Source organism: Epithele typhae, assembly GCF_022376455.1.
Source record: "Epithele typhae strain CBS 203.58 chromosome Unknown BXZ73scaffold_34, whole genome shotgun sequence".
Classification (NCBI taxonomy): domain Eukaryota; kingdom Fungi; phylum Basidiomycota; class Agaricomycetes; order Polyporales; family Epitheliaceae; genus Epithele; species Epithele typhae.
The window spans coordinates 18,888-34,263 of NW_025954225.1; the positions used below are offsets into that span (position 1 = coordinate 18,888).

The 15,376-nt window shown below is 60.0% G+C and overlaps 6 protein-coding genes across 6 annotated transcripts; 3 read left to right on the plus strand and 3 right to left on the minus strand.

The window, feature by feature from the left end:
* Positions 1–478: 478 nt before the first annotated feature.
* BXZ73DRAFT_102672 (uncharacterized protein) lies at positions 479–2,401 on the minus strand (the record flags this gene model as incomplete). Its single annotated transcript, XM_048015316.1, has 5 exons — positions 479–992; positions 1,037–1,287; positions 1,338–1,693; positions 1,915–2,167; positions 2,228–2,401. 5 exons carry the CDS (start codon positions 2,399–2,401, stop codon positions 479–481), a joined length of 1,548 nt encoding a protein of 515 aa, XP_047876440.1.
* Positions 2,402–3,192: 791 nt separating this feature from the next.
* On the plus strand, positions 3,193–4,354 carry BXZ73DRAFT_90784 (ribosomal RNA-processing protein 7-domain-containing protein; the record flags this gene model as incomplete). Its single annotated transcript, XM_048025754.1, has 2 exons — positions 3,193–4,201; positions 4,269–4,354. The coding sequence occupies 2 exons, from the start codon at positions 3,193–3,195 to the stop codon at positions 4,352–4,354; spliced, it is 1,095 nt and encodes a 364-aa protein (XP_047876441.1).
* A 946-nt stretch (positions 4,355–5,300) lies between these two features.
* Positions 5,301–6,898, plus strand: BXZ73DRAFT_102674 (uncharacterized protein; the record flags this gene model as incomplete). The annotated part of the gene is made up of 10 exons (XM_048015317.1): positions 5,301–5,312; positions 5,373–5,508; positions 5,556–5,630; positions 5,693–5,824; positions 5,883–5,948; positions 6,007–6,014; positions 6,069–6,088; positions 6,148–6,263; positions 6,317–6,387; positions 6,476–6,898. 10 exons carry the CDS (start codon positions 5,301–5,303, stop codon positions 6,896–6,898), a joined length of 1,059 nt encoding a protein of 352 aa, XP_047876442.1.
* A 716-nt stretch (positions 6,899–7,614) lies between these two features.
* Positions 7,615–8,694, minus strand: BXZ73DRAFT_102675 (uncharacterized protein; the record flags this gene model as incomplete). The annotated part of the gene is made up of 3 exons (XM_048015318.1): positions 7,615–7,712; positions 8,090–8,390; positions 8,533–8,694. 3 exons carry the CDS (start codon positions 8,692–8,694, stop codon positions 7,615–7,617), a joined length of 561 nt encoding a protein of 186 aa, XP_047876443.1.
* A 910-nt stretch (positions 8,695–9,604) lies between these two features.
* BXZ73DRAFT_90785 (kinase-like protein) lies at positions 9,605–11,943 on the minus strand (the record flags this gene model as incomplete). The annotated part of the gene is made up of 6 exons (XM_048025755.1): positions 9,605–10,200; positions 10,256–10,405; positions 10,456–10,538; positions 10,586–10,770; positions 10,834–11,007; positions 11,077–11,943. 6 exons carry the CDS (start codon positions 11,941–11,943, stop codon positions 9,605–9,607), a joined length of 2,055 nt encoding a protein of 684 aa, XP_047876444.1.
* A 1,220-nt stretch (positions 11,944–13,163) lies between these two features.
* On the plus strand, positions 13,164–15,276 carry BXZ73DRAFT_49077 (cysteine proteinase; the record flags this gene model as incomplete). Its single annotated transcript, XM_048020183.1, has 5 exons — positions 13,164–13,272; positions 13,323–13,690; positions 13,750–14,058; positions 14,107–14,979; positions 15,073–15,276. 5 exons carry the CDS (start codon positions 13,164–13,166, stop codon positions 15,274–15,276), a joined length of 1,863 nt encoding a protein of 620 aa, XP_047876445.1.
* Positions 15,277–15,376: the final 100 nt, after the last annotated feature.

The following is a 15,376-nucleotide window of genomic DNA, read 5'->3' on the forward strand; positions in this document are numbered from 1 at the left end:
ACGCGTGTTGGTTCGACGCCGTGTTGTGATTTACTGGTGCTCTTGTAGTATTACTGCCGGGACCAAGGATTATGCATTGACGTGGAACGAGGGTTGCTTGTCTTGTTGAGATGCCATGGGCCTCGTCTTTGTACCGCCTCCCGCTGCTAGGGCTGTAAGATAGATGCTCATGCGCATCACGATGAAGACAGGCGGCGAAGGCAGACCTGGTCGAAGAGACTCATGAACGAAGGAAAGAAGGAGCCGGGTTGGACGGCAATGATCGATGATCAGTACTCAGTACTCAGTACTCAGTGGGGCCCAAACTTGGTGCCACAAACGGCGCGTCTCCTCCACCCGTGCCCTCCAAAGTCCACTTGCGGGGTAACCAGTCCGATGTGCAGACACGCAAAGTTCAAATGGACTATCATCCTCCTCGGGAGCTTCTCTCAAATAGAACGCATACACATGCACCGAACCCAGCATCTACTAACAAAAATCAAGGTCCGTGAGCGCTGCAAAATGAAGCTAGCATCCCTGTGTCATGAGCCGGGTCGATGAACCCATACTCCTTCACACCGTCCACCGCAAACACCTGCTTCGGAAGACGGCACGGATACCGTGCCTCACCAACACGTCCTGCCCAGTCGAAGCCGATAATCCTCACTTTATCCTTCGCATTTTCTTCCCACCCCGGGAGCAACAACACGTTATGCCCGTGCACATACCCGAGCACCATCTCACCAGCGTGCAACAGCCCGATCGCCCGCGTCACCTCGGGGAGAGCGGCGTTCTGCTGATGCGAGCAAAACGCTACAACGCCCTCAACGTATTCCATGACCACCATCTTGTGGCCGTGGTACCGAGGCTCCTCCACCCATACGTCGCCGCAATACAGCAGTTGCGGGGCCAGCTTCGCGGAGGCGAGAAGGCGGTGTGCGTCCGCGCCGTAGTGGCTGACGAACTTGACGACCACGTCGCGGTGTCCCGGCTCGTCCGCATCGATGCGGGCACTGAAGACGGTGGCGCTTGAGGGAAGAGACGGGCCGTTTCGGACTCGGGCGTCGGGAGGCGTCCGAGGGTGGCGTAGAACGCGCGCAAAGACTCCAGCCCACGCGCGAGGGCGTAAAGAACGCGCGCGTTCTCCAGTAAGACCGCATCGTCCAGGGGGTGATCCCGTGCGAGCCACAGGTCTCGCGTCAAGCGTTGCACAATGGGCTGCCTTGCAATGGTCGCGCCAAAAATGGACATCCGTGGACCAGCGATGCCGATCAAAAATGAGGGCACTGAGCAGCTGTGGCTGATGATCTGCGCATGATGTAGGTCAGTGTGAGCAAGCGATGGTTGGGTGCACGTACTTTAGGCGGACTCCGGTAGTAGTCGATGTACGTGCTTTGTGCGATGCGTCCGCCGTACCCGTCTTCGATGCCGAGCCCAATTACAGTCAACACGGCGGTATCCGAGCGCGGTGGAGGAGCAGTGGCGGTGGGGGTGTTGCAACAGAATCCTGGCTCAACAGGAAAGCCCAAGATGCTGGAGAGAACTGGAAAAACTTCGTCATGGAGTGTGACGTGATCGAGAGGGAGAGCAGAGCAAAGATGCATCAACTCTCCAGTGCGCCTGACAATTTCTTCTGGAACAGGAAGATCGAGGGAACTAGACAAGGCGACGAAGGTGGAAAACGAGGGGATGATGACCTCGAGCGGGGGAGAGACTGGTAGATAGACAGCGTCAGTGGTGGGGCGCTTTCCGTCGAGGACTACACTCGCACCGCGTTGAACCGAGTCGCCATGCTGTCATTCTTGAGATGGTGGGCCACCACCAACACCAAAGGCAGATCATACGAATGTCAACATGATGTCAACGGGTGCGCGCATACCACGTAGCCCGGTATACTATGGCTACCCTCGCCTTCTTCTTCAAAAGGACGTTCACTGACCGGAGCGTATCGTTCGATCTCATCCCTCGTGAGCAGTTCCATTGGATAGACCTCAGCGATTAGAGCGCATGTGCCGCTTGGAGGTTGTGATTCGGTGGTATCAGTGAGGATGGACCCGATGTTGATTCCACCGCCTGGTCTCGACATCAACTTAGTAAGCTTGACACAAAATTCCTGGAAGCGAGAGCCGTGCTCGCTTGGGAGGCATTGTAATTGCTCTTCGTCCTGGGCGTACAAGGGCTCCTTTGGCTATGGGCACAACATGACCGTCATCGCCGGTCGACTAGACTCCAGAGACGAAAGACATACCTTCCAAATCTCCACACCGAATGTTCTGAATTTTACGTTCGCTGCATCTGCCGCGGCCGAGAGGACATAGATATAGACGGCTTTGGGCACGATGCAAATGGAGGCGAGCCGAGGTTGAAGCCTGAATCTGTCAACAATGAAGAGGGGAATATGGAGAGTGGAAGAGGACGCCATCGGGTGGTCTCGTAGAAAAAGCGTGTGCCGAACTTGATGGTTTATGTGCGCGGTGGTGAAAGGGGAAGCGGATGATGAAGAATGCTCAAGAACGCCGACGTACTATGTAGATTGCTCCGCCCATTCGCGGGCACGTATCCCCGTGCTCTCAACCCTCAAGATCTTATCTGACATACACCCACGTCATTCGTCGGTAGGCTCGATCATCCAGCCTCTTGGTCTGGATGCTGCTCGCCTTTCATATGAAGATTTAGGTCCTTGTTCGCAAGATCGCGGCACACGACGGACCAGATTTGGAGCCGTACGCGTACTGAGTCCCCGTGCCCACGCACCGCGACGTTAATGTACGCTTCTGTAGCCTCCATCTCGACATGTTCAATAATACTTTACCTTGGCGGGGCGGATCGGCACGAAGGTGCGAGTGAAGTGATATCGGATCGTTCCCAGTTTCCAGCGTCGTGATGTTTCTCGTGCTCCTCGAGTCCTCATTGCAAAAGTCTCGTCGGTTTTTCTCGTCTCTACAGGTTCTGGTTTTGGCCTCCGTCTCGGTTTCGGGTCTACTATCTCAGACTCAGCGCAGCTTTCAGCTTGCCTGGAAGAACGTGTGAACGCACCGTCGTCGAAGACAACAGAAGAGGCCTGTCGTGCTGAATTTTGCGCGGGCGCACGGGGACGGCCCGGGGACCAGTAGCGGGCGCTATGCCGGCCGAAAAACCGACTCTCGGCGTTAGCTTGATTCGTGCTCTCTTGCTGCTTCCCCTCCCTACCTTTACTTCCTTGTTCTCGCCTCTATGGGCTCTGCAAAACCAAAACCTCCGCAAAAGCCAAAGGCAGTCAAGCACGCCGCGGCTTCAGCGTCCACCTCGGCCGCTTCTAGCCCCGCCTCGCCTCCCACCACTGTCGCAGGCTTCACGGTCCTCCCGGTCCTGTATGCCCCCGCCGTCATCCACTACCTATACGCGCATGCGCACTCTGCGCCAAAGCACAAGAGCTCGAAGGGAAAGGAGAGAGAGGAGCTGCCGGAGGGCCGGACGCTCTTTCTCGTGAACGTCCCGCCAGACGCCACAGAGCGCGAGTTGACGGTGCTGTTCAAGTCGGCAGGGACGGTGGAGAAGGTGGTGTTCAGTACTGGGCCCGAAGCGCCAGTACCAGAGGATGAGGACGAGGACGATGATGAGAAGATGAGCGACGAAGAAGACGGCGAGGGCGAATCTGCGGACTCGGACGAAGGGATGGACTCGGACGACGCCCCTCGGCCCTCCAAGAAGCGGAAGGCGGACGGGACAGAGGCCCCGAAAGTCACCCCCCTGCCCGCCCCCGCGCTGCGGCACGTCCGCCGCACGGGCCACACCGCCTTCGTCGTCTTCCTCGACGCCTCCTCCCTCGCGCGCGCGCTCACGCCGCCGCCGAAGCCCCCAGCGTGGCCGACCGACGCCGCGGCGCCGCGCGGGCTCGAGCACTTCACGGCGCTGTACCGCGCGGCGCGGCCGCCGCTTGACGTCGTGCGCGCGCACGCGGACTCGTGGGTGGCCGCCTTCGAGCACGCGCAGGCGGCGGCGCGGCAGGGGGGCAAGTACCGCATGGGAGAGGCGGTCGTCGACGAGGACGGCTTCACGCTCGTCACCCGCGGTGGCGCGTACGGCAAGACGCTTGGTGGGGGCGTCGGCGTGGCGAGCAAGCGGTTCGTTGCCGGGGTCGCGTCGGACGGAGACGGGGACGGGAAGCGGGGGCGGAGGAAGAAGGAAAAGAAAGAGAAGGAGGCGTTCTACGCGTTCCAGATCCACGAGAAGAAGCGCAAAGGTGCGTGTCTGGCGGGCGTGCTCCGTGACCGGGGTAAGCACTGACCTCGGATGTTGTTGGGCGGCAGACATCATCGACTTGAAGCGCAAATTCGAGGAAGACAAGGAGAAGATAGAGAAGCTGAAGCAGTCGCGGAAATTCAAACCATACTAGGGTGCTGGTGCGTGGTGCCTTGGTGCGAAGCAAAGCCGCATTATGCCATCCCGGGATCGCGACGCTCACGCTTTTCGTTCAGGCTCATGTTATCTGGCGCCCGTGCCGCAGAGTACTTGTGAGATTGGCGTGTGAAGCGGTCGTTGTCGCTGTCTGTATCACGACGGCGATAACGTCATTCCGTGCGAAGAGGTGAACGCGAGCCCGACCAACTGTGAGCTGCGGAGTGGCGATAATTAGACGTGGTTCTCTCCCAGCATGGTGCTCATGTGGCTGCTCGAGTTATGTTTGCAACTCGCAGGCCACACGGTGGCCACGGGATCAAGTGCATTGAGGTCGGCGTGCGCACGACGTTGAGAGTCGACCGAGGCTCGCTGTCTCACAGATGTCCGTGGCAGGCCCAGGGCTGCCCAGGGGCGAGCGGCACGCGCCCGAGCACATCGATATCGCCGGAAGAGGCTAGATTTCCGGGGTCCTTCTTGCCGCCCGAATTAATGTCCCCGTGCGCTGATGGCTTATTTTCTTAATTAATCCATGCCCCGCCTTCTGTCCACCGCTCTCCCCAAGCACCCCGTCGTGTGCATGCCACCGTAACCGTTGCCCCCGCACAGACTCCCGGCCAGGACTGTCCAAGTCTCCGCCCGCCCTCTGCGGCGACGCGCGCCGAGGCCCATGCAGTGAGTACTCACCCGCCTTTCGATTGCTCCGTGAATTCGTCCCGGCACACCCCTCTCCTCCACCTCCGGCCCGCGCTCAACGATCGTCCGTCTCAGACACACAGCACGCGATGTCTTCACGCTAGATGCACAGTACTTCACCGACCTCCACACCGTTCGGTGAGTTTATCGCATGCCTTGATATATGCACCCATCCCTTACGAACGAACCCTCCCAGATATGTCAGTCTCATTGGGTTCGTCATTTTTGTGTGGGAGCACTTTGCTACTATGGCCGACGACGTACGTACCCTTCCCTAGGCTCGCCCATTCTCCGCACATTCTTGTTCAACTCAAACCTAGGTCCGATATATCTGGCCGACCCGAATGTCGTCCGCGAAGCTCATCTACCTGTACAACCGCTATGCCAACCTCGGGGTCGTGGCCCTCACCGTCGCGCAAGCTCTGGGCGTCTTCCGCGCGGACGATCCGAACGTCGGTATATCCGCGCTTTGCCCGCTGCCGGACCGCACGCTCATCGACCAGGCACTCGCCAGTTTTGCTTTCGCTCACAGCTTATCCTCACTGCATTCCAGTTCCTGTCCTACGCGTGCGTTCATGGTGCATACTCCCCTTGTCACTCTTCACTCCATGTTGTGCTGATGGCGCCTACGGTGGGTCAGTACTCGTTCTGCTGCGCGCGTGGGCGACGTGGGGTCGGCACCCACAATTGCTGTGGGCGCTCGGGATGCTCTTCGGCCTATACTCCATGATCTGCCTGGGGATTCTGGCCTGGGGATTTGTCGTCACTAGCGGTAAGCTCACGTGTTCAGCCTGCCCAATGGCGAAGTGATCGAGTTGTGTGCTTAACAGAACGAGGCTCAGTTGATGCATACCCTTTCGCCGGGATCGTAGGGACTTGCATCGGCTCCATTCCTCGTGAGTCCCTTCGCCCCTTCTGCACCCGGCCCCCTCGCTTACCTGCGCCCACACACAGCCCTCGCAGTAAGCATATAGTTTTTGGCGCCTCGTTCACCCACTGAATGGCACTTTTCCCAGTGGCTGTTATGGGTGCCCGGGTATGTCCTTTCCCTATGAGGTGGTCCAACGCCTGTCACCGCGCTAACCTTCACTCCAGCCTGGTCTTGGAATGCACGGTCTTCGTACTAACTCTAGTCTCCCTACGGCACTTTGACCGAAACCTCGTCTTCGCGTCCGACGGAGGCCGAATAGTATGGATCATTGCCCGCGACGGTGAGTCCCCTGCGCGCCCCCGATCGACCACAGACTTAACCCCACTCCCGCAGGAGCACTGTACTTCACGACAACGATCTTCAGCAGCATCTTCAACATCATCCTCTGGACCATGTACGCCGACGTACGCCGCCCGCTTGTCTCTAGTCCCCAGGATGTCTTCTAATCTGTTTGTCCCTTCCTCCCCCCGTGCTGCGCCTTCCCCGCCACAGCGCCTGCTCAACCAGCTCGTCGCCACCTTCACGCTCACGCTCATGATCGTCGCCGGCCAGCGGCTCGTGCTCGACCTCCGGCACGTCAACCGCGGCCGCTCGTTCACGACCACGCGTCTCGGCCGCGAGGTGGACCGCGCGCTCGAGGCCGCCGCGCGGGACCCGCGCACGTCCTCGATCCGGTTCGCGGTCCCGGACAGCGAACGCGCCTCGCCCGTCACCCCGCCCTCGGGCGCCGGCGCGTTGATGACGCCCCCCGACACGAGCCGGAGCCACGGCGGCTCGTGCGGGGCGCACGGCGGGGAGGCGGATGAGGATGAGGACGTGGACGGGGAGTGGGAACCGGTGCGGACGGAGGTCGAGCTCAACACGCTCGGCCCTGGAGGGCGGCGCGCGGGCAGTGCCGAGCCCGCTGCCGTATGATGATGGCCTGGAGACCGCATCGAGGTAAACTTCGGTCCACAGGGTTTTGGAGAGACCCCGAGGGACGTAGTGCACCAGTGCGACGTTGTACCATCTCGCCCTTCTCGACACGGCCGCGCGCGAAACCCCCCTTATTCCCCGCTATTCCCTGGCATGACCTTGTCACATACAGACTCGTCTGCATACATACACATACACATACACTACTTAGTGCTACGACCCCCCGCGGCTGGCTTACACTTTAGTGAACTTTATGCCCATTGCCATCTAGTATATATGTAGCCCTTCGTTTGTCGTCTCCCACCGCCCTGTACAGCTGTATCACCCACCGTCGCTTTGCTTTCCAGATCCACACCGCAATCTCACGTCGCGCCAGTTATCCGTGGCCGCGGCCCGGCCGAGCCCAGGCCGGGTTTTTCACCAGAGAAAGGTCAGCTTCAAGCGATTGAAAGGAAACCCAGCTTGCGCATGAAAGTCTTTGCGCCTATTCCCGCAGTGGCAGGTCCTCTATCTACTCACGCACGGCTCCCGACCACAGCCCGGCGCGGAGGCGAATAAATACGGCGTAGAGTACATACACAGACTCGTTACACGCGTGTTGCACGACCACGTTCCTTTGGATCCCGCTCTTGCCTCTCCTTCCATCGCCCATCTAGATCTGCGCGCGCGGACAGCGGATTCCTCGTCCGTCTCCTTCCACCATTTGGCTTCAGGCCTTACGGCTCGTACCCAGGCGGCGCGTCCGACGGGACGTCCGACGTCGACGGCCCACTTCCGCTCCCACTCCCGCTCGGGCCCGCCGCGGCGTAGAGGGCTGTGAAGAAAGGGAATTCAGTACGGTATTATGCAAAGAAGGAAGAGTTTTAGGAGCATAGAAACCACCCAAGGAGCCCAGGGGCCTGGCACACGCGGATGTCGTTAACCTCCCCGTCCTCCTGTATCCCGATCCATCGGCAATATGCCTGCACCGGCCCGGTGGGCGCACGATCGCACCGCGGCTCACGGAAACACACACGCAAGCCGAAACAGGGAAACGGATAACAGGGCGCACGAAAAGAGCCACGCCCGGCGGAGGGCCTCCCCGGACAGCGGCGGGCGGGGGCAGGACGTGCCCGCGCTCGCGGCGCACCATGGGGCGGATGCGCATTCGAATTGGGGGGAAAACGTGGACGACTCCGGGGCGGCACTCACGCAGGTCGAACTCGTCCTCGCCCGTGCCCTTCGCCTTCGCCTGCGCGGCCACGCGCTCGTACGTCTTATCGAGCGCGGCGGCGAAGCCCGGGAGCTCGGCCTTGGACCCGCGCAGCTCCGCGCGCACGCACCAGCCGTACCTGCCCTCGACGCGCGCCGGCGGCGGCGCGACGTCGAGCGTCACGCGCGGCGAGGACGAGAGCAGCTTCGGGGGGTCCGCGCGGACGCCCGCGAGCGAGGTGAGCGGGACGGCGAGCGTCTCGAAGCCGTCGGCGCCCACGGCGTCGGCGACGATGACGACCTGCGCGTGCGGGGCCGGGCGCGCGAGCGGGCGGGCGGGGGCGGTGTCGGTTCGGATGGGCGGGCGATGGCGGGCGGAAGGGCGTGAGCGGGGCACGGGGCTGGGGTGGAGAGCGGCGGCGGCGGCGAGCCGCGAGACGCACCCTGCTGTCGCTGAGGTAGACGTGGCCACGGCCGTCGAGCTTTTTTCCCGGCTCGGAGAGGGAGAGGATGTATTCGATGTTGCTCAGATCGCGGATGCTCATCTCGTCGGGCGTCGGGAGCGGCCGGCGTTCTGGACTGAGGGTGATCGTGTTGATGGACATCGCACGGGCAGAGGAGGAGGAGTAGGCTGTGAGAGGGCAGGAGGGCAGGAGCGAGCGTGAGGAGGAGGGGAAGACGAGCAGACGAGAGAGAAGGCGACGGTGGCGGGGGGAGGGAGAGGTGAGACTTGCACGGCCGCGACGTGCCGCAGAGATCGCGATCATGCATCAGCTCGTGCCCGCCAGCGCTAGCTGCCCGCTCGCGGCCCGGCCATGACATCATTCCATCGCATCCATCTATCCATGCTCTCGTTCTGAGTCGTCGCTCGGTTCACAGGACCGCGACCTGCGCTTACCAGTATGGTCTACCATCCGGATCCGGAGACCCTACAGAAACAGTCACGTGGAAACCTTGCATCTCTCGGACCGAGGCCCAAACGAAGCCTGGGTGCCGATCGGAACTTGTTGCTTGATACCAACCCTGTTGTGTCCGTGAAGTAAATCGTCACCACTCCTCACGAAATGTGTAAAGGGACCTGCGATACCATCAGCTGCCAAGCCACATTCGAGTACATACTGCAAGCCAGAGACTGAAGGGAACCTGATATACAACAACAAGCATCAACGAGATGTTTTGGTTGGCTTGTCTTACCATCTGAGCCCACCTAACGCATTCTCGGGACGGATAGGATAATACGGACCTCTGGAATTGCTACACGGAAGTAGGGTAAATCGTACTCGTCCTTCTAGCGCTATCGATAGGAACAGTGACTGCCATGCGTCGTCTTTCAAAGCCTGGGCGCTCGGTGTTGACCCGCACATACTCTGCGATTGTTCCAAACAATGCTCGAGATCGACTGACGTCATACGATCACGGGCAAGAAAGTCTAAAAGCTTGTCGCCATGATGGTGCGCGTATAGTCGCTGAGAATGTCACAACATTGCAGGTGGTATAAACACGATGAGTATATCGTTACTCTCCCTCGCCCTCACTCTGGTCGGATTGCTTCGCTGCCGGGTCGCGATGAAACTCGCACGGTTCCTTCCCGATCGCGATGCCCTCCCCGGCCGGCACCCGCCGAACGACCCAGTCCTCCCTGCCCTCGAGCTTCACGCGCACGCACAGCTCGTCGGTCTCCTCGTCGACGAAGTGGTGCTCGCTGCACGCCCCAAAGCCGAACGGGTGCGGCACCACCTCGTCGTCCTCGGGCTCCGCAGGGTCGCGCAGGAATGGGTGGTAGAGCGCCTTGCGTGGCGTCAGCCGTTTCGTCGACTCAGGCTCCATGATCTGCGAGAGGAAATCGAGCGCGAAGTTGATCTCGGCGGAGTAGGCTTCCAGGTCGGCGGGAGATGGAGAAGAGTAGCGCTCGGGCCCAGCGGAAGAGGAGCGGGAGTAAGCGGATGAGGAGGATGGCGGATGGCTGTTGGCGCGGGACGGTGGGGGCGGAGGGAAGAAGTACGGGTCATGAACGGCTGGCACGCGGATATTCGGGTTGAGATTCTCCACGAGCTGCCTCCACGTGGTGCCCTCTTGCGACAGAGAGGGAACGTTGGACTGGAAAACGCGACCTGCGTTTCCGTCTTCATGAGGCGGCAACAACCATGATTTCTCAGAGAAACTCACTGTGCAGGGTCGCCGTCTTCTCCATGCGCTTCTTGCCAATAACGACGGCAATCTCCATCAGAGCCTCGGTGTCGTCATTTGACTGGAAGAGGGGGAACTTCTTCGTCAAGAAGAACAGCAGGATCATCCCCGCCGACCAAACATCGATAGCTAGAGCAAATCATGAGCACGGAGAACCCATGGCACGTGTCCTCACGAACCTCCGGTTTGGTCGCCACACTTCAAGAGGACTTCAGGTGCACGGAAGCCCCTCGTACCAGCACGGTTGGCCTTGGATCGAGGTCTACGAAGACGTCAGAACGCGCATATAGTTTACTGAGCACAACTTGCCGAGCGTCTTTGGCAGGGTAGCCTATCTTGTCGGACGGACTTGCGCTTTTCAAACGCGCGTCCCTCTGCATTTTCTTGATGCGATCTACGTTCAGGTCCACCCTTGGCTTCAGACGACCGTGGGGAAAGTCCCGAGTCGGCGGCGTGTGAAGACAAGCTCCGTGGCTCTGCCCTCTTTCAATGCGCTATGGTGGCCGAGATGTGGGTCAAACCACTTGGATATGTCACGGCTATAAAAAGAAACCCACACAGGCTAAACCGAAGTCGCAGAGCGTTCCGATCCCTGTGCGGGGGTCGTACAGGAAGTTTGCTGGTTTCACATCTCGGTGGATGATACCGCGAGAATGGATATCGCGCAACGCCCGAAACATGCAGCGGAAGTAACACTTTACGCTCGCGAGAGGCATGTACTTGTAGTAGTCCTTTGAGACGCATCGTGAACGCGCATATAAGCGAGGCACGACGCGTACACAATGACGTAGGCGGCTTACCCTGAAGTCGGCGTTCCTCTGGTAGGGCATAATGACGACCACCTGGTCTTGATGTCGGAATGCGGTTATGATCTGAGACACGTGCCGGGACCCTCTACAGTCCTCCATAATGGAGATTTCGTTCCGTATCCGTTCGGGGCCGCTGGTGACATATATACGCTTGACGGCGACGTACACTTTCTGGTCTCGAGGATGCGAAGCACTCTGGTAGTGCGCAGAAGAGTTTGGGGGATGTCGTCCATGCCACTCTCTGTTGTGCCATCTTGTGTGATAGCCTAGATCGAGGGCCTTGTAGACGGCGGAGAAGGTGCCCGTACCCAGTCGGTCGAGGAGCTTGTAGTCTTCGGCGAGGTCGGGCACGGCATTCTCGAGGTCGACGATCTCCTCGAGAATCTCGGCCTGTTCAGAACGAGGCTTGAGGAGGATGGAGGACTCCTCGTCGGTGGTGTCGCCTTCATCTTCCTCTTCCTCGTCGTCATCGTCGTCGAGATCGACCTCGAGCTCGTCACCCGGATCGACCATCTCCTCATCTTCCTCGTCGTCGTCGCTCAGCATCTCATCGTCCACACTCTCCTCCACGCTCAGGTTGGTCGGCATCTTCTCCAGCGTGTTCTTGCTTGAGGACGCGCCGTAGTTGTACGTGGGGATGTTGGCGTCGGGGAAGAGCTGGGCAAGGTGGGAATGGTACTGCTCGAGCTGCGGAAGGGTGGTCTCGCTTGGTCCATCGTCGGAGAACTGTTGGGCGAGGTCGATATCCATGTGTCTGTGGAAGAGAGGTGGACAGCCGTGGGCGCCGGCGGAGGGGCTCTCGAGCGTGTTCTCGAAGGGGTTGGACGAGTGACACGAGAAGAGGGCGGTGGCGGCCATCTATCCAAAGCGGCGACGCTTCCGCGAGAAGCCGTGCCGCCAACGGTGACAGAGGCTCAACCAAGAAGCAAGGACGCGGGCTCCGACGCGCGGTCGCGTGCCGTGAAGAGAGGGCGCGGGGCGTGGGCGGGGCGGGGGAAGGGGCAGGACAAGAGACGCGTCGAGCAAATCAAACAAAAGTCGAACCTGGCAGCCACCGACGCGTTTCCCTGGTGGCGTGGACGTCCGTGAGCGCTTCGTATCATCTCCGGCAACTCAACCACAAGATAGTCATCCAGCTCTGTAGAGCCACATGAGATATACAGAAACAGAAGGTCGGTGTTTCCGAGTACACTGTGTACCGATACACATATGGATACGTGCGCGTACACGAACCCAAAACACACCGTCTAATCCGGCAGTCCTGCTTAGTCATGGCCACATGGCCTTCGCGTCACCGTCCACGGTCCGGGCCTAGGACTTGGCCCGCTGAATCACTACTTGCACTTGACTTCCATGTTGCCGGGGTCAGGACTTTCACACTAGATGCCCTCCCTCGACAACCTCGACTACTACCTTTACGTCGTGCTCTCCAATCCTCTCTTCCAGCAGATCGCACCTCTTGTCGTCCTCATCCTTGTCCCCACTCTCGTCCTCCTCCTCAGCACACACCTCTACTCGTTCGCCACCGCACTCGCCGCCACATTCAATTCCATGCTCAACGCCGTTGCCAGTGTTCTTCCTTGGAACTGGAGTGAGGGCCAGTCCAGCAGTAGCGTATCTTCGAGGAAGTTGCGCCGGCGAGCGCACATCCGATCTCAGTCTCGGGACGAGTATGTCGCACGGACGGAAAGCCAAGGTGCGCCGCGCCACCGTTTATATGTCTATGCTGTATGAACCCTGTCGTAGAATACTCATCGAACAGTCAAGGGGATGGATGGTATCCTGGTCTCGTCAATATCTCGGGCACATATTGTTTTATGAATTCAACAGTTCAAGTGAGTGGTCTTCATTCTTTTCACGGCGCGGCCCAATGTGCGGAAAGTACTTTGTTGCTGCCGACAACAGAGTAATTTCCCTTCGCGCATATAGCGGGCTTCAACCTCCCCCGTTCTCGGGCTCGCCTTGGTTCAAGGCACGCACTTGCCCTCTGAGCCGACTATTTGCGCCCAAGGGGTCGTTCGTTTGTCGCCAGCCGTGATGCCATCTGCATGCTAATATGCTGACCGACTCGTCAGGCCATGGCCTCTCTTGCATATCTCACTCCACAATTAGACCGAGTACTTTCCAGTGCAGATACCTACGACATGGATGTTCCTGTCGTCTCTGCCCTTTGTGATCTCTTAGGCGGTGTGTTCCATACTCTCTTTACTGTGGGGCCAGCTCAACTCCGCTTCCAGCTCTCAATACTCCATTGCCCCATGCTCGCGCCTTTCGTCCTTACGACATCATTGCGGCTCTAGGAAAACAAAACCAGGGAAGACACAACTCTCTATTTTCGTCAAGAGAGCACCAAGACGCCCAGGAGCTATTCCAGCTTCTTTCTGAATCCGTCGCGAACGAAAGCTCTGCTGTCGCCAAAGAAATCCGGCGGGACCGTGGGCTGGGACGTCTGACCCCACAGGACCATCAGGAAAGTCGAGATTTGAACAGGTCGGTGTTCGATGGGTTGACCGCGAACAGACGAAGCTGTATGAGGTGCGGGTATACCGAGGCTGTTATGCACTTCCCGTTCAACAATATGCAGCTTGCGGTCCCGACGATGAAGGTGTGTCCGTCTGCACTTATGCCCCTCTCATTGTGAGCTCTCGTTAACGACGGTAGCAGAACGTGTGCATGCTGGAGGACTGTCTGGAGGAGTACACGCGAATAGAGCTTCTGCAAGACTGCGTATGTCGCCGATGTTCGCTGGAGGCAACTTCCTTGAGGCTAGAACAGGACGCGGAACAGTTAAAAAAAGCGGCGCAAGCCACACCTGATCCATCATCGTCCAGAAAGAAGCGCGCGCGAGAGGCCCGGAAGCTGGCAGCGAAGGTCAAGGAGCTGCTGCAGACGGGAAGAGTGGAGGAAGACATCAAGGGCGTGACATTAGACAGGATAATCAGCCCCGCGACGAAGCAGTCCATGATTGCCCGCGTGAGTAGCCCCATCCCTCACTTGTGCTCTTGTACTGATCGACCCCAGCCCCCGCCCGTGCTTGCCCTCCACTTAAATCGCTCCGTGCACACCGCGTACGGCGCGACGAAAAACAACTGCCACGTTTCCTTCTCAGAAATACTCGACCTCACCCCATTCACGACCTCAGGTCAGCTATCCACCGCACCATCCCTCCCCATCTCCTCCCCCCCTCCCGTCGCTGCGCGCACCCTCACTCCAACTCCCGGCACGTACATCCCGCGCACCCTCTACCGCCTCGCCGCAGTCGTATGCCATTACGGCGTGCACCAAGGCGGGCACTACGTCTGCTTCCGACGGAAACCCCGCGGTCACGGCAAGCTCTCCTTGCCGCAGCTCGCGTGCCTGTACGGGTGCGAGTGCGCGCGATGCACCATGTTCGGCGGGCCTGTGCGCGACGACGACGCGCCGCCTCCTGGCCCGGGCCGAGGCTGGCTCCACATATCGGATGACAAGGTGGAGGAGGTCGGGTTCTCGCAGGTGCGGCAACAGGGTGTCGGGGCGTTCATGCTCTTCTACGAGCGCGTGTACGTTCCCCGCACGCTGCTCGGTCCTCCTCTTCCTCCTCCAGCAGCAACGAGCGACGTCGACTCGCGTGCGTCGCAGGAAACAGTGATGCCGCAGGAGAGGGAACGGGAGAGGGAAGATGGGCACCACGAGCGGGTGGGGAGTCGGAGTAGGGACGAGCGGGAGCGCTCCGTCGACCCCCGCGTCGTTCGCCGCACGTCCGCGTCCGGTTCGCACTCGACAGGCTCTACAGTAACCGCACGGCCCAGCGCACCGCCGATGGAACGGTCAACGAGCGCTCAGTCGCAAGCCTCGACGACGACCACGGCGTCCGCCGCGACCGCGAAGACCACGCTCTCGACCGCGACCGCGCCCGTCCACGGACACGCATACGCGCAAGCCAGCGGAGACGCGAAGGCGAGCGGCGGACACGGGCGGTCGCGGTCGCACTCTCACTCGCAGGTCCAGGCGGCGCCAGCTCAGCCGCACTCGCCTTCGCACCACCATCGACCGTCACACATCAACCTGCCGCCGCGAGACCGGAACCTGGAGGACGCGCAGCGGTCGCCTCGATCTCCGCAGCCGCCGCCGTCGCCCTCGAAGCAGGCGCGGTTGCGGAAGACGAAGCGGCCGATGGACGTGGGGCGCGAGCCAGCGTCGCTGAGGGCGTAGGCGTAGACGGACGACCGCACGGTCGTTGTACTTGTTTTTTTTACCTATTGTATGCACACACCAAGTCTGTGATATTAAGTAATCTGGAGCCTTGCTTTAA